The following is a 24,582-nucleotide window of genomic DNA, read 5'->3' as shown; positions in this document are numbered from 1 at the left end:
GCTGCTTCCTACTAGCTGTTAGTTTGACATTTGGTAGCGTATATATGTCCATGCCACTCTCTCACTTTGTCCCAGCTTACACTTCCCCCTCCCCGTGTCCTCATGTCCATTCTCTAGTAGGTCTGCGTCTTTATTCCTGTCTTGCCCCAGGTTCTTCATGACCTTTTTTTTTTTTTTAGATTCCATATGTATGTGTTAACCTACGGTATTTGTTTTTCTCTTTCTGACTTACTTCACTCTGTATGACAGACTCTAGGTCCATCCACCTCATTACAAATAACTCCATTTCATTTCTTTTTATGGCTGAGTAATATTCCATTGTATATACGTGCCACATCTTCTTTATCCATTCATCTGTTGATGGACACTTAGGTTGCTTCCATGTCCTGGCTATTGTAAACAGAGCTGCAGTGAACATTGTGGTATATGGCTCTTTTTGAACTATGCTTTTCTCAGGGTATATGCCCAGGAGTGGGATTGCTGGGTCGTATGGTAGTTCTATTTGTAGTTTTTTAAGGAACCTCCCTACTGTTTTCCATAGTGGCTGTACCAATTTACATTCCCACCAATAGTGCAAGAGGGTTCCCTTTTCTCCACACCCTCTCCAGCATTTATTGTTTGTAGATTTTTTGATGATGGCCATTCTGACCAGTGACACCATTATTTTTAATAGATTTTGTGCCTAACAATTTAAAGACCTCTGGCCACATGTACTTGGAGAACAAGAGTTTCCTGAATCTTGGTCTTTTGCTTATTCTCTTATTTCTTTGTTTCCCCCCAGGGGCAGCCTTTAAGTAGTCAGAATAAACCAGGTGAAGGCATCTCGGGGTCTGGGGGTATCAGTGTCAATCAGCACCTTTTCCTGCTCTTCTCTTGGTGTTAGTGTTGGTGGTATTTTTAGGCTGACTAGTAAACTTCAGGCTTATATTTTTTTTAATGAAAAAAATTTGTTGTGGAAACATAGAAGTATATGACAAACACTAATAAACCACCCCCCAACTCCTGGCTTAAAAAAGATCTATTTTTTTTTAAACCAAGACATAGGAACCATCTTTTTCTGCCTTCACCGCCCAGGATTTTGTTACTAAAATGGGATTCTTGTTTCCAAGGAGTTTATGTGAGAATTAAATGAGGGCATATAAACAAAGCATGGCACATGGCAGGTGCTCAAAAATTATAGCTATTAGTGTGAACACTTCCATAATTATTGCTATTCTGACTAGCCCCCAGTAGAGCCTGGTTACAGAAGCTGGGAAAGGTCAGAGCTGTGGGAAGGTAAGGGGTAACTTAGCGTTTGGTGATGGGGCGGGAGAGGCAGTTTCAGAAGAGAAATTAAGTGAAGCCCGTGGGGTTTCTGATGCTGACGTCTTGGAGCCCTTGTTTCGCTCGTCTGTGGAGGGGAGGCAGGCAGCCGTGTGTGGTCTGCATCGTGAAACCCGCCATGGAAGGACTCACTACGTTCAGTGAGTCAGAGAGGCTCTGGTTCTCGCATGTGGCAGCAGCCTGGCTTCTCCCCAAACGAGAGTGGACCCAGACATGTGCTGTGCCTCAGCAAAGTCTGGAAAGCACGTAGGCTGTTCTCTCGGAGTGTTTTGTGTGTCACAGGAGATGCTTGTTCAGTTCTTGAAGCGAGATGTAAGAGCTCTTGAGCCATATCAGTAACATATTAATGGGCCCTGTCTCCCATCATATTCTTCTGGGGAAGAGCAACAGTGAAGCTCTCAAGGCCCCACCAAATCCACTCTTTTTAAAAGATGTCTTTCCTGAGACCCCGAGGCCGTACCCATCTCTGTGATGTCTGAAAGTCAGTCAGCTTATTGCTGCTTTTAAAATTTTTCCACTAGATTATTCTGTCTCCTGGTTTGGGTTTTAGTTCTTAGGATTGGGAGCTTCTGAAAGGCTGCTTGACCTTCTGTTGTTTTTATCTGAGCTGAACCCCTCCTGTGGGAGAGAGGGCCTTCTGAGCATTCTTCCCAATATTCGATCCCAGGAGTAGTTTTTGTCTTTTTACAGAAATCATCCTGTCCTCCGAGCTTTATTGTGAAAGGCTACTTCAGACCTTTTTGGAACTAGGTAGGATTTAAGTCCTAAGGAGAGACATTCACGTACTATTTTCTTCTAAGGTTGATAGACATTATTTCATCAAATCCAAGATTTCATCCATCGTAAGGAGCACCACTATTTTATGTACCACTAAGAAAGAACGCTGCCAACTAAACCATGTCATTTGAAAAACATCCTGATTTCAGAGATGTGAAAAAAATGCGTGTTTTAAAATTGACAAGATGTGATGCATTGATACAAACCTGTGTTGGCTGGAATGAGTCAGGAGTTAGAGTTCAGGCGAGCAGATGTTTATTCCACCAGGGCTTTCATGTCATGTCTGACGCCCATCACTGAACTTCTCGTCTCTCTATACCCGCTTTGCTGCCCGACTCCCTCTGAGGTGCCGGTTGCTGCAGCATTAAGCCCAGTTATCTCAGCCAGAAATCTGAGCATCAGACGGGGCTCATTCCCTCCTTTCCCTCCCATACCTAGTCTCCTGCTAGTTGATTCTGCCTCTTGAATATCTGTCCTGCCTGTTCCCAGTGCCCCAGCCTCACAACCAGTGCCCTGGTGCAGGTTTCCACCGTCTCTCACCTGGATGTGCCGGGAGTCTCCCGGCTGGTCCCTCTGCACTCACTTGATTCTCTGCACGGCAGCCCATCGGGTTGTGTCCCTGCCTGGCGTGTGCCCTTCTGTGCTCTTCACTGTCCTGGGATGACATCCACGCCCTCCTCCCCTCACACACCCCAGTCCAGTCGCCTGAACGTATTTCAATCCCGGGCGTCGACGCCCCAGGCTCTCTCTCACCTCCTAGCCCTGTCTGAAGGCTCCGTCGCTCCCATCCGCACAAGCACGTAGAGTCCACACGCAGACTCCGTCCCTCTGCGTCACCTGGCCGGCAACTCAGATGTGCTGTCATTTCCTTCAGCAGCCCTGTCACCCCACGGTTTCCCTACGGGGGCACCGACCCCGTTGTGGGGTAACGCTGGTCATAACTGCCTGATTCCGTGTCTGCGTCCCTCCTGGAACATCCTCTTTTGCTCACCTTTGCACCCACGTGGTGTCTGCAGTACAGTCAGCACCATTGGGTTGGAAGAATACTTGGTTCATCTTTATTTTGCATCTGAGATGCAGAGGAGAATTAATTTGCCTGGACTTGAGGTGGAAGCCCAGGTCCACAAAACACGAGATTTTTCCATCCAGCTGTGGATGCCAGAGCTTGAAAGGCAAAACCTGGCCCACAGGCTCCCGCGTGAGCTCAACTCCCTGCATCAGCCTCATTCAGCTTTTTCATCTCTCAGACCTGCTGCATCTGCAGGTGGCAGTGAATTAGTTACTCCATCTGAAAGTCTGTAATGGCTTAGTCCTTTTTCTCCTTTCTCTCCCTGGTTGTGAGTGAGTGAGATAAGGTATTGAATAGACGGCAGTGTGCACAGAGGTGAGGTGACCCCGTCACTTTGCTAATAATGTGTGGTTAGCATTGTGCCCTGATTTTGATTTTTTTCAGGCAGTTTACAGTCCTGAAGCCACAGCCTGTGACACAGAGCAGGGTTTTCCTCACCATGTGGAAGTGGAGCCCCAGGGCAGAGCAGCTCAAGTTTCTAGAGACTTCCTGGCCCTGGCTCCGGCTCCAGGTCGATCGTCTCTGGTGGGTGTGCGGGAAGTTCCTTTTATGGTTGAAATGGAGACTTTGTTGGCGGGAAGGAGCCAGCCGGTGGTGGCTGCTTGGGTTTCCAAGAGGATCCGCTGCTAGTCTCTGGGGAGCTTTCCCAGGAGGGTTGAGCAGAGAGGCTGCTTGTTCGTTCTCGGTACACATGAAACACCTTCTGTGTACAGGGCCCAGAGGAAGTCAAGGACGGAGACGGAAGATGGAAAGACATAGATAGGGCTTCGGGGTTGGATAGGCTCAGCTGCGTTCTCCTTCTGGCCCTGGTCAGCTGTGCGCCTTTGGGTCACTGGCTTACGAGCTTTGTCTGCTTCTGTCCCTCTGTAAAATAAAGGTGACATTAACTTCATGGACCAGTTAGAGTGTCTTTAGTTGCAAAGAAAATCTGTTATTACCTCACATAAGAAAATCTCCCCAGGTAGGGTGAGTCACCTTCACCTGAGGTTCCCGGTGGCTGGTTAATTCAGTGGCCCCGTGGAACCCCTTTGTGGTAGTCTCCATGCATTTCTTGTCCCAGCTGCCCAGTTCTCCTTTTGGTGCCCAAATGACTGCATTCCAGAGGAAACCCAGAGGCAGAAAAGTAGTCTATTCCTTGTGCCTCTTTTTAAGAGAGAGAAAGAGCCTTCCAGGAACCCCCAACAGACTTCTCCTCAAGTCTCAATGGCCAGAATTGCCACGGATGGCCCATCCTACCCAATCCCTGATAAGAACAGCAGAGTTACCAGGAAGGGCCAAGACTCATCTGTGGGTCTGAGCTACCCCTTCCACGACCTTGTACCAGGCTCCCAAACCTGAACAAAATCGGGGGAGGCAGCTAGTGGTTCATCACACTCAGGGGGTGTCAGAGCCCTCCAGGCCCCTGGTTCTCAGCGCGGTGCCTGCAGGAACAAAACGGACATGGCGGAAGTGCTCGCCCTTCCCCGGCCCACTCTGAGAGCGCACAGACTCTGATGGGGCAAGGACTGTCCCCCGGGGGGATCAGCAGGCAATGGAAGAAGCAGAGGCACGTGCTTCAGGGTTTGAGGAGGCGGTTACCGAGATTAAACTCTAGTCACGGCCTTGGTGGGGTGTTTTGCCAGGTCTCTAGACTGGAGGAGGCTGGCTATCAAAAGAGAAGCAGACTTTGCTGCTTAATGAAGTGTCAGAAGAGCAAAGCCAAGTTTACAAGCAACGTGCATGGACCTAATCTCCACAGCCTTTCTAATTTTTCCACTGTACAGCTGGTCTGCGAGCACACTTCTCCTTTAGTGTTAGCCGATAAATCAAAACCCTTTAGGAGAAATACCGAAATTGCTAAAGCCTTAATCGTCAGTACATAGCTACATTTCTGTGGGTTGGTAATTCTTGCTGAATACTTTTGCAATATCAGGCTGGCCACCATCTTTGGGCTCTTTATAATGTCCCAATCTCTGTTCCTGGAGAGACGGTGGAACAAACCCCCTGCAATCTTGCACGGTTTCTTCAGAGTGCCTTTGTACCCTAGCCTCTTGCCGTCAGTTTTTAGAGCAGTGTAGTGGAAAGATCACTGGCCTGAGAGTCAGAAGATGTGTGCCATGGGATTCAGGCCAGTCTGTGACCTCTGAGGGCCGCAGTCTCCCTTTCTGAGCACAGACACTGGATTAGATCCTAGTGATCAGGACCTCGTCCCCTCCCAGGCCTGTGCAGACGTTGCGAGTCAGTCATGGCTTTCTCGCTGCTCACTGCCTCCTGGCCTAGACCCAGTCTTAGAATCCTTTCCCAGTAGCTAGGCAGCGATCATTGATGGATCCATCAGAGGTGGTATTCAAGATGAAACTGGTTTTCTACCTCAGAACTAGTCATCCCCTGGGGCCCTTGTAGTTTCATAATTTCTCCACGGAAGACAGGTTAAGAGCTGACTTGCCCCTGCTCTGTCATGACGCACATTACTTTTTGAAGAGCCTTATCTGAACTCCATTTGAAGCCCTATTCCTCTAGGACATGTTATGATCAAGGGCTATTACACAGGAGGGTCGTGGCAACAGTGATCCCCTTGGTCTTTCTCACTGAGAATCTCCAGCATTTGGCCCAGAACATAATAGGACCCAGTTATCTGTGGAGTGAAATGAATGAGTTTGGGATGGGGGTCTGCTCGGAAAGCATGCCCTCCCCTTGTCTCTATGGGAGGGGTCCTGGGGGCTGCATTATGTGTTGGGAAAGAAAACTGCTTCCCTCCTTTTGGATGTTGTTAGAGTTTTAAAAGTCTTCTCTGGGTTTCTTCTGTCTGGTTTGCATTTGGCTTTCCAAGCCTTAGAAGTAAAGAGAATGGAAATTAAAGCTTCACACTGGGAAGGAGCCTGCTTCATTAGGGCTGGGCCTGGGAGCTTTCAGGTACCTCAGAAGAGGAACCTCTGTTCCCGCTGGCGTCCCTGGCCCACAGCCTGGTCCCTGTGGACCCGCAGCTGTGTCGGGCGTGGAGCCACGCTTCCTAGTGCATCCCCACCTGTTGCCTCCGGCAGCTCCTGCCTGCTTTCCTCCCCCAGGAACTCCTGGCCTGTATCCGGGTAGCTGTTTTCTTAGCTGCTTGGAGGGTCTGCTCCCCAGCTGAAGGCTCCCCTGAAAACTGTGGCCGTATCTTTGGCCAGCCTGGGGAGGGAGCTTGATTTGGCCTCCCTGCCAATAGTGGAAGGAAAGAAACATTTTCAGACGGGTGCAGTGTGGGTCACTGCAGGTAAGCCTCGTAGTCAGCCCTTACTTTACAGATGTGCAGACTGAGGCTCAGAGACGAGAGGCAGTGACCCAGCGAGGAGGAGATGAAGCTGGGACCCACCTGCACGTTGACTGCAGATGTCTGTGTTGCACAGAGCTGCGGGCACGTGGGAGGCGGGTGATCTCGTGGGAGAACGGGGTGGGGGGAGCAGCAGTTCCGCTGGGTGAGGAAGGGGCGCTCTTCTCCTGCATTCAGTGTGTACTCCCCTGCCCTCGCCTCCAGATGTGTTCTTTTGGGTCCAACCCTCTGGGAGCTGGCCGCAAAACTGCAGGATTGCTTCAGGCCCTACTCTGGTTCCGGGGGGCAGGCTGAGCCTTTGGTTAGTTCTTCTTCCTGATTGGAAATTAGAGTGACATGTGCCCGTCCATCACCTACAGCTAGTCTCTCATTGGTTCCCCCTCTTCCCGTTCATCCTCCGGACAAATTGCAAACTGTACGAAACAGGAGGTTAAAGGTGCTGATTCTCCTAAGGTGGGAGATTGTTAGTAAAGCGGCTGGAATGGGGAACCCGAGCACCAGGAGATGAAAAATGAGGTGCGTTATAGAAACCCTTCCCGATCACACGGTGTACCATCCTCTGGGTTTCCCATGCATGCTTTAGCTGTAGGAAGTTTTCCTTGAACCTGGAGATTTCGTTTTAGAAACCCTTCCCGATCACACGTGTACTATCCTCTGGGTTTCCCATGTACACATTTCTTTAAGTTTGTAGCCAAATTTCATTGTTGTTGTCAATTTGTCTTTATGACATTTAATATGTGTGAAACATTGTTATAATTTGCATTTCTTTGACCACTACTGAGATCGGACAGTCTTTCCTGTCTTTACTTTTTTTTTTATTGTGATAAAATATAAAATTTGCCATTTTAACCCTTCTTAGGTGTACAGTTCAGTGGCATTAAGTACACTCGCACTGTCATGCAGCCATCAGCACTATCCATTTCTAGAACTTTTTTATCAGCCTAAACAGAAACTCTGTAGCCGTCAAGCAAGAACCCCACACACTCTCTCCCTCAGCTCCTGGTAACCTCAAATCTACTTTCTGTGGCTCTAAATTTGCCTAGTCTAGTTATTTCATATAAGTAAAATCATCCAATATTTGTCCTTTTGTGCCTGGCTTCTTTCCCTCAACATAATGTCTTCAAGGTTCGTTTGTGTTGTAGTGCGTGTCAGCTTTATTCCATTCTGTGGTTGAATAACGTCCCACTGTGTGTATGGACCACGCTGGCCTATCTGTTCATCTGCTTCTGGATACGGGTTGTTTCCGCACCAGGCAGCTTTTTACATGGAGACAGGACCTTTCCAGCTACTTGCCTCTGTTGTGGGGACGCTTGCTGAAGCCTGGAGAACCTGCGTCTGCCTGCGGGGCGGGGTGACCACCGCTGTTGGGGGTGGTGGTGAGCTTTCAAGGTAACTAACCTGGGATTGTTTAAAAAGCACAGGATGAACACTGTAATTGTTCCTGTGCTGACACTGACTCTCATTTGGTTTTCTTCCTGTCCACTCCATGAACGCAACAGCACGGAGGAGGACCTCCAGAGAGCGCACTTCATCGTTTGCTTCTAAGCAACGAATCATCTTCCGCAGATGGAAATTTACCTTGTTCTTGAAGTTCCCCAGAGGAGCCACCTGGGAGCCCCAAGTCTCTGCTGGGTGACCTGGGCAGGCCACGCCTAACTGGCCTCAGTTTCCCCATCTGTAAAATGATGTAAAATCCCTTCTAAGAGATTACATGTCCTTCCTGGACAGACAGATTAAAAAGTACCTTTTAAATTCAAGTCCAGTTTTTTTCCTTGCTGTTCGTGCTTCAAGCCTGTTCCCCTCTCCTGTGTGAAAAGCACTGGTCAGCATTCCCCCCAGAGAAATCCTGTATTTATTGCCCACACCTGTGATGTCTGTGGTCCCGCGGCCTCTGGTTAAATGACAGGGTGGAGTCCCCGGTGTGAGCGGATGGACCGCAGCTGCCACGCCCACTGGGTTTCTTTCTTGCTCCTGTTTGACAGGCGCCTCCCCCCTCCCCCCGGTGTCCAGCCTTTCTCCGGAGGCCTGGCAGCTCTGACGTGGCCTTGGGAGACTTTGCTTTCTGCCTCTCCGGATGTACTGGCCCCTCTCTCATCACCAGAAAATAAACGATGCTGCTTGTCAACTGTTTGCTCCTCAGCCGCCAGCTGTGCGAGAGGCGAAAATTCACACTGCATCAGTCTCCCCTGAGGTACGAGGCCACTCACGGGCGTTTTTCTTTTTCAGAACAATAAATCTGAAGAATTCAGTGCTGCAGCAGGTGCTGGAGAGGAAGAATGAGGTCCTGTGTGTCCTGACACAGAAGATAGTGACGACGCGGAAGTGTGTGATATCCGAGCACGTCCAGATCGAGGAGAAGTGCGGTGGCATGGTGGGGATCCAGACCAAGACCGTGCAGGTGCGCTCCCAGCGGGTGGACGTGCCGGGTCAGAGGCCACGGGGGCCTCGGTCAGGGGCCTCTTCGGGTGGGGTCTTCATTCATCAGGGTTCTTTCTGTAGTGAGTTAACAGAAATCCAACTCAAATTGGTTTAAACGAGAATTTATCGGCTCACGTAACTGAAACATCTGGGGTGATCTAGCTTCAGTCACCTCTGGATCCAGGCCAGGACTCAAGAGAAGGTTGTGCGCTGCCTTCCCTGGGGTAGATTCCCTCTCATATAAGCTTGTGGGGAGGCAGCTCCTGGCTTTCTTCCCACCTCATCCCCAGTGGAAAGAGTGCTTCAGGGCTAGCACTCACTGGACCCTCCCGGTCCGTGCTCATTCCTGAAGTAAACCCAAGGCCGGGGTGATAGGACACTTGGATGGGCCATGCAGGGTTGGGTCAGGTGCTTTCCCCAAAAGCAAATGGGTCAAATGAGCATTGGCTAGGTCGACGCACAGATGACCCCTAGAGCCCCTCAGAGCCAAGGGTCTCAAAATGATTCCTTTGCTTTAGCTGCCTTAAATCCCTAACGGATTGAGTTAGGGAAGGTAAAGACCTGTACATATGTCTTTATATACATACACAGATGCTTCTGGATTAAGTTACAGACAGTCTTACCAAGCTGATCCCTGAGCTTCAGTGGAACCGAACTGGCACAGCAGGCTGCAGCCCCAGACTGTGTCCCCTCCAGCTTGCCATGGTGCCCGATATTCTTTTCTTAGAGATTTACTTCTTGGGGTAACTTTCAAATTATACTAGAGGACCCAGAAAAGTTGTATTTAGGAGGTGGAGATACAGGTCCAGGGCTGGACTCTCCCTGGGGTGGGCAGGCCGGACAGAGTGATGAGGCCTGATGGGAGATGGCTTCAGCTGGCCCTGCCGATATTCCTATCCACGGTGACCCCCACCAAAGGCCTGGAGCCTGCCTGGGAGTCAGGAGGCCAGCTGGCATCACACTGTGACCAGGATCAAGTTGCTAAAGATGTCTCTGATCTCCAGCATTTGGGCAACGAATAGCTTCTCACCTTCCTCCCCAGGCCACGGTGGGCAAGGGTCATATTTGTGACAGGGTTTGAAGGAGAGAGCTTTGGTGCCTGACTCGGCATTTCCTGCCCACCCTTCTGTCATCCTTGTGCCTCTCCCCGGGTTTTATCTGACTGCACCGTGTGCCATCCATGAGGTCCAGGAGGATGTGCTCGGGGGTCTTGCTCTCAGCTAGGTTCTCCTAGTCGGGCTCTCTTACCACTGAGGATTTTCTGAGGATTTCAGAGTTGTTTCCATAATCCTCCACGAGGGAAATGGGAAGTTATCTTGTTTTTTGTCTTCTTTATTCAGCACCATAGACCTAACTTCATTGTATCCCAAACTGGGATCTCGCCTTTGTGCCACCAGGTTGGCCATTGACTTTGGAATACGTGTAGGACATCATGAGGCCGACAAGGATTAAATCCTGGCCCCTGCCCGCTGATCCCTTTTTTTCTGCTCCATTCCATGGGCATTTCCCTGGCACTCTTCGTGCACAGGCACTAGGCTGGCCACATGGGGGCAGGAGAAACGTGGGGGAGCCTGAGCACACAGGTGGGAGCATGCGCCCTCGCCCACAGGTGTCAGCGACGGAGGATGGGAACATCATCAAGGACAGCAATGTGGTGCTGGAAATCCCGGCTCCCACCACCATCGCCTACGGCGTCATCGAGCTGTATGTGAGAGCAGACGGCCAGTTCGGTGAGTGTGCCTCAGCTCAGAGCTCTCTGGAGGCGGTTGAGCCATCGCGGAGGGACACCCATCTTCCCCTGAGACACACACTTGTAGAGGATCCCCCGCTGCTCTGGGGATTGAGAAGAAAGAGATATCGGAAGAGTTTGGGGATGTCTCAAGACAAGTGAGACGGAGGGCCGCGGTGGGAGGGTGTTGGTGAGGGATGCCCAGATGTCGGTGTGGGGTGTGCTTCACCGACGGGGCACAGGGCGAAGAACGTGGGCTCTGCAGTTGGAGGGACTGGGCATCGGCCCCAGCGCCACGGGGTCCTGTGAGGTCTCAGGCAGCTTGCTGAAGCCGCCTGGGCCTCAGCTTCCCGTGTCTGGGAGGGGAAAGACATTCCCTCACAGGGCTGCGGTGAGGACCAGGGTAGATGAGCTGCGTGAAGTGCCCGGTAGAGCGGTGGCTTATTAAGTACTCACCTTAGCTATTAATAATACTGTCATCGTTGTGATCATCTTACCTCCCGTCCCCTGTAGGGAGCCCACAGAGCTGCATTGGACCTTGCTGTCTGATCAGCAGTGTGTTCAAAGCCGGGAGGTCACTGCATCACTTGAAGAAAATAGGGTTTTACAGTTGGTGTGGCTTGTCTTAGATACTCACGGCTCTTCCCTCACACTCTTCCCAGGAAAAGCTTGTGTCAAACCCAAGGACAGTGTCTGACTGCTTTTTGGGGACATGAATTAATATATGCAACGTCATAAATTAACTTTTTAAGGTGTGATCACATTGTCGTGGTTATGCTTATGAAAAGCGTCATCTTAGTTTTTAGAGATTTACAGTGAGCTCTTCACAGATGAAATGGAAATATGTCTGTGGTTTGCTTCAAGCACGATGGTGGAGAGTGAGGTGTGCGTGGTGGGTAGAGGTGGGGGAGGCCATCACAGCCGGTCGGTGCGTGTGCGGAGGCTCCCTGTACTACTCTCTCTGTCCCTGTGCACTTTCGATTCTCCATGATGAGAACATTGTAAAAGGGTGCCGTGACGGGCCATACATGTCTGTGGCTGCCTCCTGCCCTTCCCCCAGTTGTTTTCTGTCAGGTGGCGGGGACCAGGCCAGGGATGCGGGTGTCTTCCGGGAGTCAGCCTTCTGCTCACTCGGCCACGCGAGGTACCACCGTTCAGCTACAACCGTGGGCGCTCGGAATGCTGACTGTCCTATGGGACAGTGGACAAGCCCGCGGATGTGTAAGGGACGTGAAGGGCAATCACCGACCCTCCCTCTTCCGTTTCGCATGTAGAGCAGCCTGTGTTTCGGGGGGAGACAAGAAGCGAAGTTGCCAGTTGTAGGAAGTTGGTCTAGGGGTGGGCCAGGGACGCATGGGATACCAGGAATACCAAGAATCGCGACCAGCAAGCATCCTTTAGGTCTAAGCTTCCAAATTTGTGTCATCCTGGGCACGATGATGATTCTTTCTCTTTGAAAGACTATCCGTCCACTGAACAAACTGCCTATTAGATGATTAAGTTGCCCCCCCAGCTTTTGTCATCAGCGTGTGATAAGCTGTGTGACCACGTGGGCATGTGTGACTCCAGCCCAGGCTGCTGAGGCCTTGGTTATCCTGTCCAGATGGATTGGTGGTGGAGGTGTTGCTTTCGTCAGGCTCTTTGGAAGCTTGGCCCGCACCGAGGATGCCCATGAGTGCTCTGAGGACCCTTTGGCGGCTGGGGGCCAGGCTGGGGCTGCCATTCCAGGCTTTGGGGCCCCCGGGAGCCCCTCCCTGTTTCTCCGAGGAGGTGGAGGTGCTCTGCCCTGCATGCAGCTCTGTTAGGGCACCTGTCGCTCCCACAGGGGCGTCTGTTTTCTCAGATGGGGTTGGAAAGACAAAGCCTGCCTGGCGAGGCTCTCCTGTTTGCATTTCAGTTTCAAGCCTTCTATCTTGACTTGCTTCTGCTGTCTTGACAATAAACTCTTTGTGCTGCTGAGCAGAGGTGCCCTGGGGAGTCCTCAGGGTTCCTCTGGCTCTCTGCCCACATCCTGGCCTAGGAAGCCCTTTCCTTTGCCCTCTCCTGCTGCTGCCTGCCCTGCCCGTGCAGCTTGGTGGTCAGGCCCTTGCTCGTGTGACACACTGCCTGATTCTTAAGCCAGTTCTGCTGCTTTTTCCCATCTCTTTTCTGTTGCTCTTCCTGCAGAACGTTCTGATCCGGCTTCATAAACAGCCCTACAGGGGCTGGAAGGGCCCTTAAGAGGCTGCTCGATCTCTCCTCCCACCTTCTGGGTGGGAGTACAGTTGACGAGGATCCTGGCTGTCTTCTGAAACTTCGAGAGGAGGCCACTCCCTCCGTGTCCCTTGGGGGAGGCATCTGTGAACCCGTCCTTGACGAGGGGTTCGCTCAGCCACGATCCCTCCCTTTGCCAACAGATCCCCCCCCACACCTCTTATGGCCAATCAGAAACATCATGTTATTGTCTTGAACTTTAGCCTTTGCTCTGTAGAATTAGGCATTTACCAGTGTCCTTTCAGCACGAACTTCTGATTGGGCACCTGTGGACGTGAACCTGTGCTTCCCACCCTCCCGGGTCTGTGCATTTCTCTGCAGGTCCAGAGGCCGACACTGACACCCCCCGCCTCGTTCCCATCACAGACTCTTAATTGGCTCCTCTGCTTTGAATCTTTCCCATCCTAACAGTGTAGCTGATGTGATTATTTAAAAATACACATTTGGGGCTTCCCTGGTGGCGCAGTGGTTGAGAGTCCGCCTGCCGATGCAGGGGACACGGGTTCGTGCCCCGGTCTGGGAGGATCCCACATGCCGCGGAGCGGCTGGGCCCGTGAGCCATGGCCGCTGAGTCTGCGCGTCCGGAGCCTGTGCTCCGCAACGGGAGAGGTCACAACAGTGAGGCCCGCGTACCACACACACACACACACAAAAATAAATAAATAAATATTAAGGGCTTCCCTGGTGGCGCAGTGGTTGAGGGTCCGCCTGCCGATGCAGGGGACACGGGTTCGTGCCCCGGTCCGGGAGGATCCCACGTGTCGCGGAGCGGCTGGGCCCGTGAGCCATGGCCGCTGCGCCTGCGTGTCCGGAGCCTGTGCTCCGCAACAGGAGAGGCCACAACAGTGAGGGGCCCGCGTACCGCAAAAAAAAAAAAAAATACACATTTGGTCACTTCACTCACCTGCTCAAACACCCTTCCGAGGCTCCCTTTGTCCCAAGATAAAGTCTGCCCTTCCAGGCACGTCGTGTCCAGCCTTGCTTCTCATCACCAGCGCCTCCCAACGTAGTGATACAGCCAGCGTTAACCCACCGCCTGGGAACCCTCCACTCTCGCTTATCGTGAGCCTCTGCAGTGTGCTCCCTGCCTCTTGGCCCAGCTAATTCCTACCAGGCTTTTGGGGGCTACTTAGACACTGCTTCGTCCAAGAATCCTTTTCTGCTTCTTTCTCCACACCTGCCACTCTGGATTCAGTGACCTGTCCGCCTCTTCCACTCATATCACACTTACTGTCAAGGCCTAGGTTGTGGTCCTGTTGAATCTCTGGCTCCTTGCAGTGCCTGATGCTGCAAAGAGTGAAGGGGTTGGCAGTGCCTTCGGGGGGGGCTGTGCATATGGGTAAAGGAAGAGTGGTGCTGGGGTCTTGGACTCCCAGAATATGGTTGGGGGGCCCCACAGGGCTGTTGGCAGGATTTGAGGCTGTGTTAATTGTCATGGTCCTCGTCCTTGGGGAGCTTTCCCTGGGGGTCAGTTCACGCTTATCCACCTCGGTGCCTGGTGCATAGGGTGGAGCGAGCCAGGGGCATCCTGGATGACTAGGAGTGTGGGTGGGTCGTCGGGTGAGTAAACGAAAGCTTGTTTTCTTTGTCTTTAGACAGCCGTCCTGTCTTTATGGATGTCATCAGTGTCCACAGCAATTGAAAATACGTGCTAATACCCATGCCTTTCACATGTCATGCAAGTACTAGGCTCAGCCACATTCTCATTCCATAGCCTGTACACAAATTATTAAATAGAAGCATAAAATGAACCCTCATTCTTTTTTAAACATTTTTATTGGAGTAGAGTTGATTTACAATGTTGTGTTAGTTTCAGGTGTACAGCAAAGTGATTCAGTTATACATATAGCCACTCTTTTAAATTCTTTTCCCGTATAGGTCATTACAGAGTACTGAGTAGAGTTCCCTGTGCTATACAGCAGGTCCTTATTAGCTGTCTATTTTATATATAGTAGTGTGTATATGTTAATGCCAGTCTCCCAGTTTATCCCTCCCCTCTTCCCCCCTGGTAACCATAAGATTGTTTTCTACATCTCTAACTCTATTTCAGTTTTGTAATCTTTCTAGATTCCACATATAAGCAATATCATACGATATTTGTTCTGTGACTTACTTGACTCAGTATGACAATCTCTAGGTCCATCCATGTTGCTGCAAATGGTATTATTTCATTATTTTTTATGGCTGAGTTATATTGCATTGTATATGTGTACCACATCTTCTTTATCCATTCCTCTGTTGATGGGCATTTAGGTTGCTTCCACATCTTGGCTATTGTAAGTAGTGCTGCAGTGAACATTGGAGTGCATGTATCTCTTTGATTTATGGTTTTCTCTGGGTGTATGCCCAGAAGTGCGATTGCTGGATCATATGGTAGTTCTATTTTTAGTTTTCTAAGGAACATCCATACTGTTCTCCATAGTGGCTGTATCAATTTACATTCCCACCAACAGTGCAAGAGGGTTCCCTTTGCTCCATACCCTCTCAGAATTTATTTTTGTAGATTTTTTGATGATGGCCATTCTGACTGGTGTGAGGTGATGCCTCATTGTAGTTTTGATTTGCATTTCTCTAATAATTAGCAATATTGAGCATCTTTTCTTGTGTTTTTTGGCCATCTGTCTTTGGAGAAATGTCTGTTTAGTTCTAATGCCTATTTTTTGATTGGATTGTTTTGTTGTTGAGTTGTATGAGCTATTTGTGTATTTTGGAGATTAATCCCTTGTTGGTCGCTTCATTTGCAAATATTTTCTCCCATCCTGGCGTTGTCTTTTCCTTTTGTTTATGGTTTCCTTTGCTGTGCAAAAGCTTTTGAGTTTAATTAGGTGCCATTTGTTTTCTTTTTGTTTTTATTTTCATTACTGTAGGAGGTGGGTCAGGAGAACCCTCATTCTTTTTTTTTTTAACATCTTTATTGGAGTATAATTGCTTTACAATGGTATGTTAGTTTCTGCTTTATAACAAAGTGAATCAGTTACACATATACATATGTTCCCATATCTCTTCCCTCTTGCATCTCCCTCCCTCCCACCCTCCCTATCCCACCCCTCCAGGCGGTTCTTGTGCTATGCGGCTGCTTCCCACTAGCTATCTACCTTACATTTGGTAGTGTCCATGCCTCTTGCTTTGTCACAGCTTACCCTTCCCCCTCCCCATATCCTCAAGTCCATTCTCTAGTAGGTCTGCGTCTTTATTCCTGTCTTACCCCTAGGTTCTTCATGACATTTTTTTTTCTTAAATTCCATATATATGTGTTAGCATACGGTATTTGTCTTTCTCTTTCTGACTTACTTCACTCTGTATGAAAGACTCTAGGTCTATCCACCTCATTACAAATAGCTCAATTTCGTTTCTTTTTATGGCTGAGTAATATTCCACTGTATATATGTGCCACATCTTCTTTATTCATTCATCCGATGATGGACACTTAGGTTGTTTCCATCTCCGGGCTATTGTAAATAGAGCAGCAATGAACATTTTGGTACATGACTCTTTTTGAATTACGGTTTTCTCAGGTTATGTCCAGTAGTGGGATTGCTGGGTCATATGGTAGTTCTGTTTGTAGTTTTTTAAGGAACCTCCATACTGTTCTCCACAGTGGCTGTATCAATTTACATTCCCTCCAACAGTGCAAGAGGGAGAACCCTCATTCTTGAGTTCACACAATTTTTACTTAGCAAGGACACACGGTTGCATTTTTTTTTTTTTTTTTTGCAGTACGCGGGCCTCTCACTGCTGTGGCCTCTCCCATTGCGGAGCACAGGCTCCGGACGCACAGGCTCAGCGGCCATGGCTCACCGGCCCAGCCGCTCCGCGGCATGTGGGATCTTCCCGGACCAGGGCACCAACCCGTGTCCCCTGCATCGGCAGGCAGACTCTCAACCACCGCGCCACTAGGGAAGCCCCACACTGTTGCATTTTTACCTACAACTTAGTTACTTTAGTTGGGCCCTCAAATACAGAAATATTTAAGGGGCATTTCTTTTTATAATTTTTAAAAACTTTTTATTATGGAAAATTACACACATGTTCAGAACTACAGATAGTAATATAGTGAACCCCATGTACCTACCATCCAGCTTCAATAACTAGGGCAGTGCATGTTTCATCTATAACTTTCCCACCTCTCTCCACCCCTAGTCAATTGTTTTGAAGCAAATTGTAGGCATTATATTATTTTGTCTATAACTATTGAAATATCTCTAAAAGATAAGGCTTTAAAAAAAAAGACTAGTCTCTTCATACAGATTCATATAGAATATATTCTTTTGTGTATGGATTTTCCTCTCAACACGTTTATAAGGTTCGTTCATATAATTGCAGAAAATAGTTTATTAACGAAGAATAACTGACTCTCCAAGAGCCACGTAACCACTTGTGCACCTAAATATATTGTCAATAATTCTGTATCAGTTTAGTCAAATCAGATTTATCAATCAAATTCCAATTTTCTCAGTTAAATATGGTGGGTTGTTTGTTGGAGTTGGTTTGTTCCAGTCAGGCTAAGGAAGTACTTCTGATGTTTGAAAGGTTGCTTCCTGCCTGTTCACGAGAACCTTATGTTAAGAACAACCATTTCTCCTGTATTTGTAGGAAGTGGCTGAGTTTTGGTCAAATAGCATAAGTGTAGGAAGCGGGTGTATGAGGAAGAGGGTGGACACGTCCCCCTGCCCTGCTTGATTTAGGTAAAGCCAGGTCTGGGATGTGCCAACAAGGCTGACCCTAATGCCTAGCTTGTCCTTTTCCCCCACATTACAGAATTCTGCCTCCTGCAAGGGAAGCACGGGGGCTTCGAGCACGAGAGGAGAAGTGACTCTGCCTTCCTGGACCTCCTGCCCTTACGAGAGTTTGCGTTCTGGGACACGCCAGATGCTGGGCAAGGGCTGCCTGCCTCGGATGGGCCACTGAGTGTTTTAAAACAAGGTATTGCCAGCAGGCTGGGGCATGGTGAGCTGCTGGGTAATTGAGTGCCATACCCCAGGAGGGGATGCGCCCTTCAGAAGCGGTGACTCCTTAGTGACTTCATGGAAAACATTTGAGGACAGACAGGACGGTGCCTGAATCAGTTCTAGTTCACTCATCAGGACTCACCCTGGTCAGATCTTAGGGAACCTCAGGTCTTGGATGGCCTGTTTTAAGGAAGGGGTAGGAGGCTGAGGAGGGGAAGAGTTAGGGGCCTAACATTTTCTTTCATCTGAACCACAGGAGTCTTGCTGACTACCAGGAAGAGCTAGTCAGCAGCAAGGAGAGAGAACCCAAGTTTTGCACTTGTTTCATTTATTCCAGGCTTCATTGCCGAGACAGGCAGCGCTTCGTTAGCTTCGCAAAATGCTCTCTTGGAGGCCCTTATCCACGTGGCCTGAAGCCGTGAGATGCCAAGGCATCCAGCGAGGAGGAGGGCGGTACCTGTGACTTGCCTGCAGCAGTTCCTTTCGCTCCCCACAGCATTTTGTGTTTTTTAAAAAAGTTTCTTGTAGGGGGTAGGGCAGGAATTAGTAGGAGTGCAGTATATAGTGGAAGAGGAGATGGGCAAGGAAAAAGAGAAAGCGAATAATTAAGAGCTTAGGGAAAAAGAGCTAGAACCAGCTCAGAATATCTCTGGCTTGGAGGGTTAGAGGAGAGACTCATCAGTGGGGCTTCAACGAGTCCCAAACCAGAATATAGATGCTTTTGTTTCTGTAGCAAAAATATCAGTGTTGACAGAATTGGCAGTGAAGGTCCAATCTTAAGGCTTTCCCATCTCATGCAGGGCTGCAGGCCCCCTCACGGTAATTGGGTGTGATTTTCAGCTGCCACTTAAGCGATGTCAATGTCACGGGTTAGAATCACATCAGCAGTGGTGCTACAGCCTTGAACTGCACTACAGGAAGTGACACGACAGGCTGAGCTTTCTTACAATTTCCTTACCCACCAGTCCACCCTGTCAGTTGGTCATTCCAGTCAGCCTGGCATGGAGAGGGGAGGCTGGGTAGTTTAGGCAGGAGTAGGGTGGGCACCCGCCTCTGTGCACGTGGACCCTAGACCAGCCAGGACGGCCCTTCTCTCCAGGCTGGGGCTGGCAAGGAACTAATTGTGTTTACAGAGCAGTTTTTGAGTATAACTGTTGTCTGGAATTTGACATCAGCAGAGGGTGCATTTATGTATTGGTCTGCATCCCTGTATAGGAAAGCTTTGGTTTATCAAATCTCGTTTTTAAATTCCCACTGGGCTTAAGTCACTAGAAACTTTTGACTGTCTTAAAATGAAAACGGAAGATTTTAAGGGGAGAGGCTCAAGCATCCTGAAGAGGACGTTAGTAATCCAGCTGGGATTCTAACCCATTCTCCAGGACGGGTGAAGAAGAATGGAGAAAGTGGAATATCTGTGTTTGCCCAGTGAAAACTGTGCCAGCCCCTTGAAAAGCATGCATTTAATATTAAAGGATACAAAATCTGTAGTGTATTAGAAAGATATGAAAAAGAATGTATTTTGGAATTTGCACGATGACTCTGAAGGTTTGTAAAAGTCCTGATGTTCAGTAATTCAGCCTCGATAATTTAATAATTTTAAATGACTTTTCCAGAAAATAACTGATTAGACTTAATGTTTAGTGAGTCAGCAGGAAACTAAAGTCTGAAACAAAACCCGGCTTCCCTCTTCTCTGTTTTTTTGTCTCTTTCTGTCTCCCCTCCCTCTCTTCCCTTCCCTCCTTCTTTCTTCCTTTAGTAGTTTGACTGGTTAGTAAAAAACATGCAGGGTGGTATTTAACGCGTCCTTTATTTCTGAGTTCCAAAACTGCAGCTGGAAGTGTTTATGAAAGAACAGAGGACAATTAGCTATAAAAAGCAAGTTACTGGTCCTCCTTCTGAGATAAGTCACGAGACTGGGTATGTTCTGCTGCTTTCACAGCCCCTCTGTTCTTGGAGAGGAATTTCCATCCCTTTGTGGAGCTGCCAGAGCAGCAACAGAGAGCTCTGAATGACGTCCTCCAGGCGGTCCTGTTTGATGAAGAATTACTCTTGGTTCTGGAGCAAGTGGTAAGACCGGAGACATCTCAAGGTAGTGTCTTCACATGGTTTTCTGGAGATGTGGATGGGCTAGATCTCTTGGGATAAGGCCTTGAGCTGGGATAAAATGGTGTTTAAAATTTCCCCACCTCCTTTTAACCCTAAAGCTTCTTTTTTTTCTTATTCCCAGGTCCTTAGTTTTCTAACTGCAGAAAGGTAGTCGATGTGAATAGAAGGGTGTATTAGTTTCCTAGGGCTGCTGTAACAAATGACCACAAACTCCAATTTACTCTCTTACAATTCTGGAGGCCACAAGTCTAAAGTCAAGGTGTCATTAGGGCCGTGCTTCCCCACAGGCTCTAGGAGAGAATCCTTTTTTGCCTCCTCCAGCTTCTGGTGGCTCCTGGCATTCCTTGGCTTGTGGCCACATTGCTCAAATCTCTACTCTGTCTTCACATGGCCATCTCCTTTCCTGTCTCTTAAAGGACACCCACCATTGGATTCAGGCCCCACCCCAATCCAGGATGATCTCGAGATCCCTACCTAAATTACATCTGCAAGGATGCCAGATAAGGTCTCATTCTGAAGCTCCAGGTGGACCTATATTTGGGGGACCACTCTCCATCTCACTACAAGGGTTGTGTGTCATGGGGCAGAGGCCTGTGTTGTGCCCAGCTTGGCCTGTGGCTTTACTAGATCTGTCTCTCTTCTCTTCCCTGCCCCCCCCATCTCTCCCCACAGTGTGAGGACATAGTCAGCAGCCTGTCACCCTCATTGGCGGTGCTGGGGAAGCTGAAGCCTTCACAGCAGCGGGACCTCGTGGCCTTCCTGCGGCTAGTGGGGTACAGTGTGCAGGGCGAGTGTCCAGGCCCAGAGGATGTGGTCCACAACCAGAAACTCCTTTCTACGGCCTACTTCTTGGTCAGTGCGCTAGCAGGTATGGAAAAAAAAAGAGGGGAAGAAATGCTGTTGCCTTGAAATTACTTTGCTTACTTTGTGGACGATTTGGTACATAAGGTTCCCTCCCTTTCAAGCAGTGCAGGGATGATAGGCAGTGGAAGACTGAGGAAGTTAACAGGATTGCCGTGAAGTCACGGACTTGAGTATGAAGGAGGCCTGTCTGCTGCCAGCCTTCTCCAGTGTCTTGGAGAGAGGGCTTCCCTTTCCTCCCCCAGCAAGGGCTGTCTGTGGGCACACGCCCCCACCAACACAGGAAATCAGTTTCCCCAGACACAGCCGGTGATGCACACTCGTTGCCTGGCAACGCTGAGTGGCAGTGGCTTGCATTTGGCACCTGCTCTCTCCCCCAGTGTCTCGTTCCTTCTGATCCTCTTGTTCCTCTTTGCAAACTTACGGCTCTACCCCAAGTGCAGCACTGTGGCCATTAGGGCGGGGAGGCTGCAGAGAGCATCCCAATGCACTAGGTTGCTGGGCCCAGCAGCTCCACAACTTCCACATGCATCCTGGCCATCCAGTTATTACTGAGCAGTGGACGCCGCCCTGACACTTCTTTGCCAGCTCCCATCCAGAACGCACCTTGCCAGAGGGTCTGTGGTACCACACGGTGGTCATCCTGTATGAGGAAGCTGGGCTTTCACTTCCTTCTCAGAAAGGCAAGACCTGGCAAGGCAGCCCAGTCTTAGTCCCCACAACTTCCCTTCAAGGTGACGTTAGTCAGGGCACTGAGCTCCTGATACATTCAGAGTTCCTCCCCAGCACCACAGGGGAACAAAGGCCCAGGAGTCTCCAGTTTTTAAACAATTAATCAGAGCAAATGCCTCTCCCAGCTCCATATGCCAATGAATGTACGCTCTATGCCTTATTCCAAGTCATGGGTAAACATTTTGACTGGGATAGGACATAAGACAGAGCCCTGTGGAACTCCACTGGAGACCTTTTCCCAGTGTTAACTGGTATATCAGAGAGTTTAATTACAGGCATTCTATCAGGAGCTAATCTACAGGCCAGAGTTCTCTAGCTTGCGAGAAGCCCTTTCTTCACATACCCTAGTACTTACTGAAATTTTTTTTTAACATCTTTATTGGAGTATAATTGCTTTACAATGGTGTGTTAGTTTCTGCTTTATAACAAAGTGAATCAGTTATACATATACATATGTTCCCATATCTCTTCCCTCTTGCGTCTTCCTCCCTCCCACCCTCCCTATCCCACCCCTCTAGGTGGTCACAAAGCACCGAGCTGATCTCCCTGTGCTATGCGGCTACTTCCCACTAGCTATCTATTTTAATCTCAATAGGCTGGACTATTGATGTCAAATATGTAACACATGGCCAACACTGTGAATGCACCACAGTCCCCTTTTTCCTGAGCCTGGACACAGCCTCAAATTCTCTGCAGCCTTGCACACAGGCAGCCACTTGGGGTTGGCACATAACGTGAGACTTAACCTGCTGTGTCTGAGCTGGAAGCTCAGGGATAGTGAGATGTTTAAGTGCAGCTGAAAATATCTGCAGCCTGTTTCTAAACCAACGGTGCTCTTCTGCATCTTTCTGAACTGAGATCTCATTTATGTGTTGGTCACTGTGGAGGTCAGATTGGTGTAAGCTCTTTCACTAATGCTCTTGTTTATTCTTGGCCCTTCTGAGTTGACCTTTTCCTCCTACAACAGTCTTCTCTTCTCAGAATCTGGGAAAGGTGCTAGAACAGGAAATGGCCGCTTTTTGAGGCCTGTTTCCAGCTTTCTAAGTAATAACACTAGTTTTTTCTATAGCATTTACTTTTTTAAAAAAACAACTGAGATATAATTGACACGTATATACATTAATTTCAGGTGTACAACAAAATGATTCGATATTTGTATATATGTCTCATTAACTATGTATGCATCACCATACATAGTTAAAAGTTTTCATCACAAGAAAAATAAACTTTATAAGATTTACTCTTAGCAACTCTCAAATATACAGTACAGTATTATTAACTCTAGTCACCATCCTGCACATTACATACCCGTGACTTATTTTATAGCTGGAAGTCTGTACTTTTTAACCGTCTTCACCCATTTTACCCACCCATATACATTTTACCCACCCCCACACACACCCCTCCCAATCTGCTCTATGAGCCCTTTTTTATTTTAAGACTCTGTATATAAGTGAGATCATATGTTGTCTTTCTCTGTCTGACTTATCTCACTTAGCATAATGCCCTCAAGGTCCATCCATGGTGTCACAAATGGCAAGATTCCTTTTTTTTACTGATTAATAATATTCCTCTGTGTGTGTACCACATATTCTTTATCCATTCATCCATTGGTGGACACTTAGGTTGCTTCCCTATCTTAGCTTTTGTAAGTAATGCTGCAGTGAACATGGGGGTGCATCTTTTCAAGTCAGTGTTTTCGTTTTCTTTGGATAAATACCTAGGAGTGGAATTGCTGGATCCAATTATGGTAGTAAGACTTAATTTTTTGAGTAGCCTTAAAAAATTCTCACCAACAGTGCACAAGCGTTCCCTTTTTTCACATCCTTGCCAACACTTGTTATTTCCTGTCTTTTTGATAATAGCCATCCTAACAGATGTGAGGTCATACCTCAGTGTGGTTTTGATTTTAATTTCCCTGATGATGAGTGATGTTGAGTACCTTTTCATGTACCTATTAGCCATCTGTGTGTCTTCTTTGGAAAACTGTCTATTCAGATGTTCTGCCCTTTTTTTAAAAATTTTTAAAATTTATTATTTATTCATTTATTTTTGGCTGCGTTGGGTCTTCATTGCTGCACGCAGGCTTTCTCTAGCTGTGGTGAGTAGGCTTCTCATTGCAGTGGTTTCTCTTGTCGTGGAACACGGGCTCTAGGGTGTGCAGACTTCAGTAGTTGTGGCTCGCGGGCTCTAGAGCGCAGGCTCTGTAGTTGTGGCGCATGGGCTTAGCTGCTCCGTGACATGTGGGATCTTCCTGGACCAGGGCTCGAACCCGTGTCCCCTGCACTGGCAGGGAGATTCTACTGTGCTGCCAGGGAAGCCCCTTCTGCCCATTTTTAAATTGGATTTTTTTTTGCTATTGAGTTGTTGTATGAGTTTTTTATATGTTTTGGATATTATTGCCTTATCAGATATATGATTTGCAAATATTTCTTTCCCCATCAATAGGCTGCCTTTTCATTTTGTTGATGATTTCCTTTGCTGTGCAGAAGATCTTTAGTTTGATGTAGTTTCACTTGTTTATTTTTGCTTTTGTTGCCATTGCCTTTGGTATGAAATCCAAAAAAATCATTGCCAAGACTGATGTCAAGGAGCTTATTTACTGCCTATGTTTTCTTCTAATTTTATGGTTTCAGATCTTATGTTTAAATCTTTGATCCATTTGAGTTAGTTTTTCTGTATGGTGTAAGATAGTGGTCCCATTTTCCCAGCACCATTTATTGAAGACGGTTCTTTCTCCATTGTATATTCTTGGCTCCTTTGTTGTAAATTAATTGACAATATATGCATGGGATTATTTCTGGGCCCTCTATTTTGTTCCACTGATCGATGTGTCTGTTTCTATGCCAATACAATACTATTTTGATTAATGTAGCTTTATAATATAATTTGAAATCAGGGCGTGTGATATCTCCAGCTTTGTTCTTCTTTCTCAAGATTGCTTTGGCTCTTCAGAATCTTTTATAGTTTTAAACAAATTTTATTGTTTGTTCTATTTCTGTGAAAAATGCCATTGGAATTCTGATAGCGGTTGCACTGAATCTGTAGCTTGGGTAGTATGAATATTGTAGCAGTA

At 48.2% G+C, this 24,582-nt stretch overlaps 1 protein-coding gene across 2 annotated transcripts in view; it reads left to right on the top strand.

Annotated features, from left to right (window-relative positions):
* The window catches only part of GSDME (gasdermin E), a 73,840-nt gene that overhangs the window by 35,204 nt on the left and 14,054 nt on the right, over positions 1–24,582 (top strand). For both annotated transcript variants that reach the window (XR_013829821.1, XM_079931867.1), the window contains exons 4-8: positions 8,685–8,856; positions 10,486–10,606; positions 17,617–17,781; positions 19,747–19,874; positions 20,586–20,781. Coding sequence is in view for 1 of the 2 variants with exons in the window: in XM_079931867.1 (XP_079787993.1) it covers positions 8,685–8,856; positions 10,486–10,606; positions 17,617–17,781; positions 19,747–19,874; positions 20,586–20,781 (782 nt within the window). In the remaining variant the exon portion in view is untranslated. The remainder of the gene's footprint in view (positions 1–8,684; positions 8,857–10,485; positions 10,607–17,616; positions 17,782–19,746; positions 19,875–20,585; positions 20,782–24,582) is intronic.

The sequence above is a fragment of the Stenella coeruleoalba genome (assembly GCF_951394435.1).
Source record: "Stenella coeruleoalba genome assembly, chromosome: 9".
Lineage (NCBI taxonomy): Eukaryota > Metazoa > Chordata > Mammalia > Artiodactyla > Delphinidae > Stenella > Stenella coeruleoalba.
The sequence above is the reverse complement of the archived record's forward strand: the minus strand, read 5'-3'. Positions and strand labels throughout refer to the sequence as shown.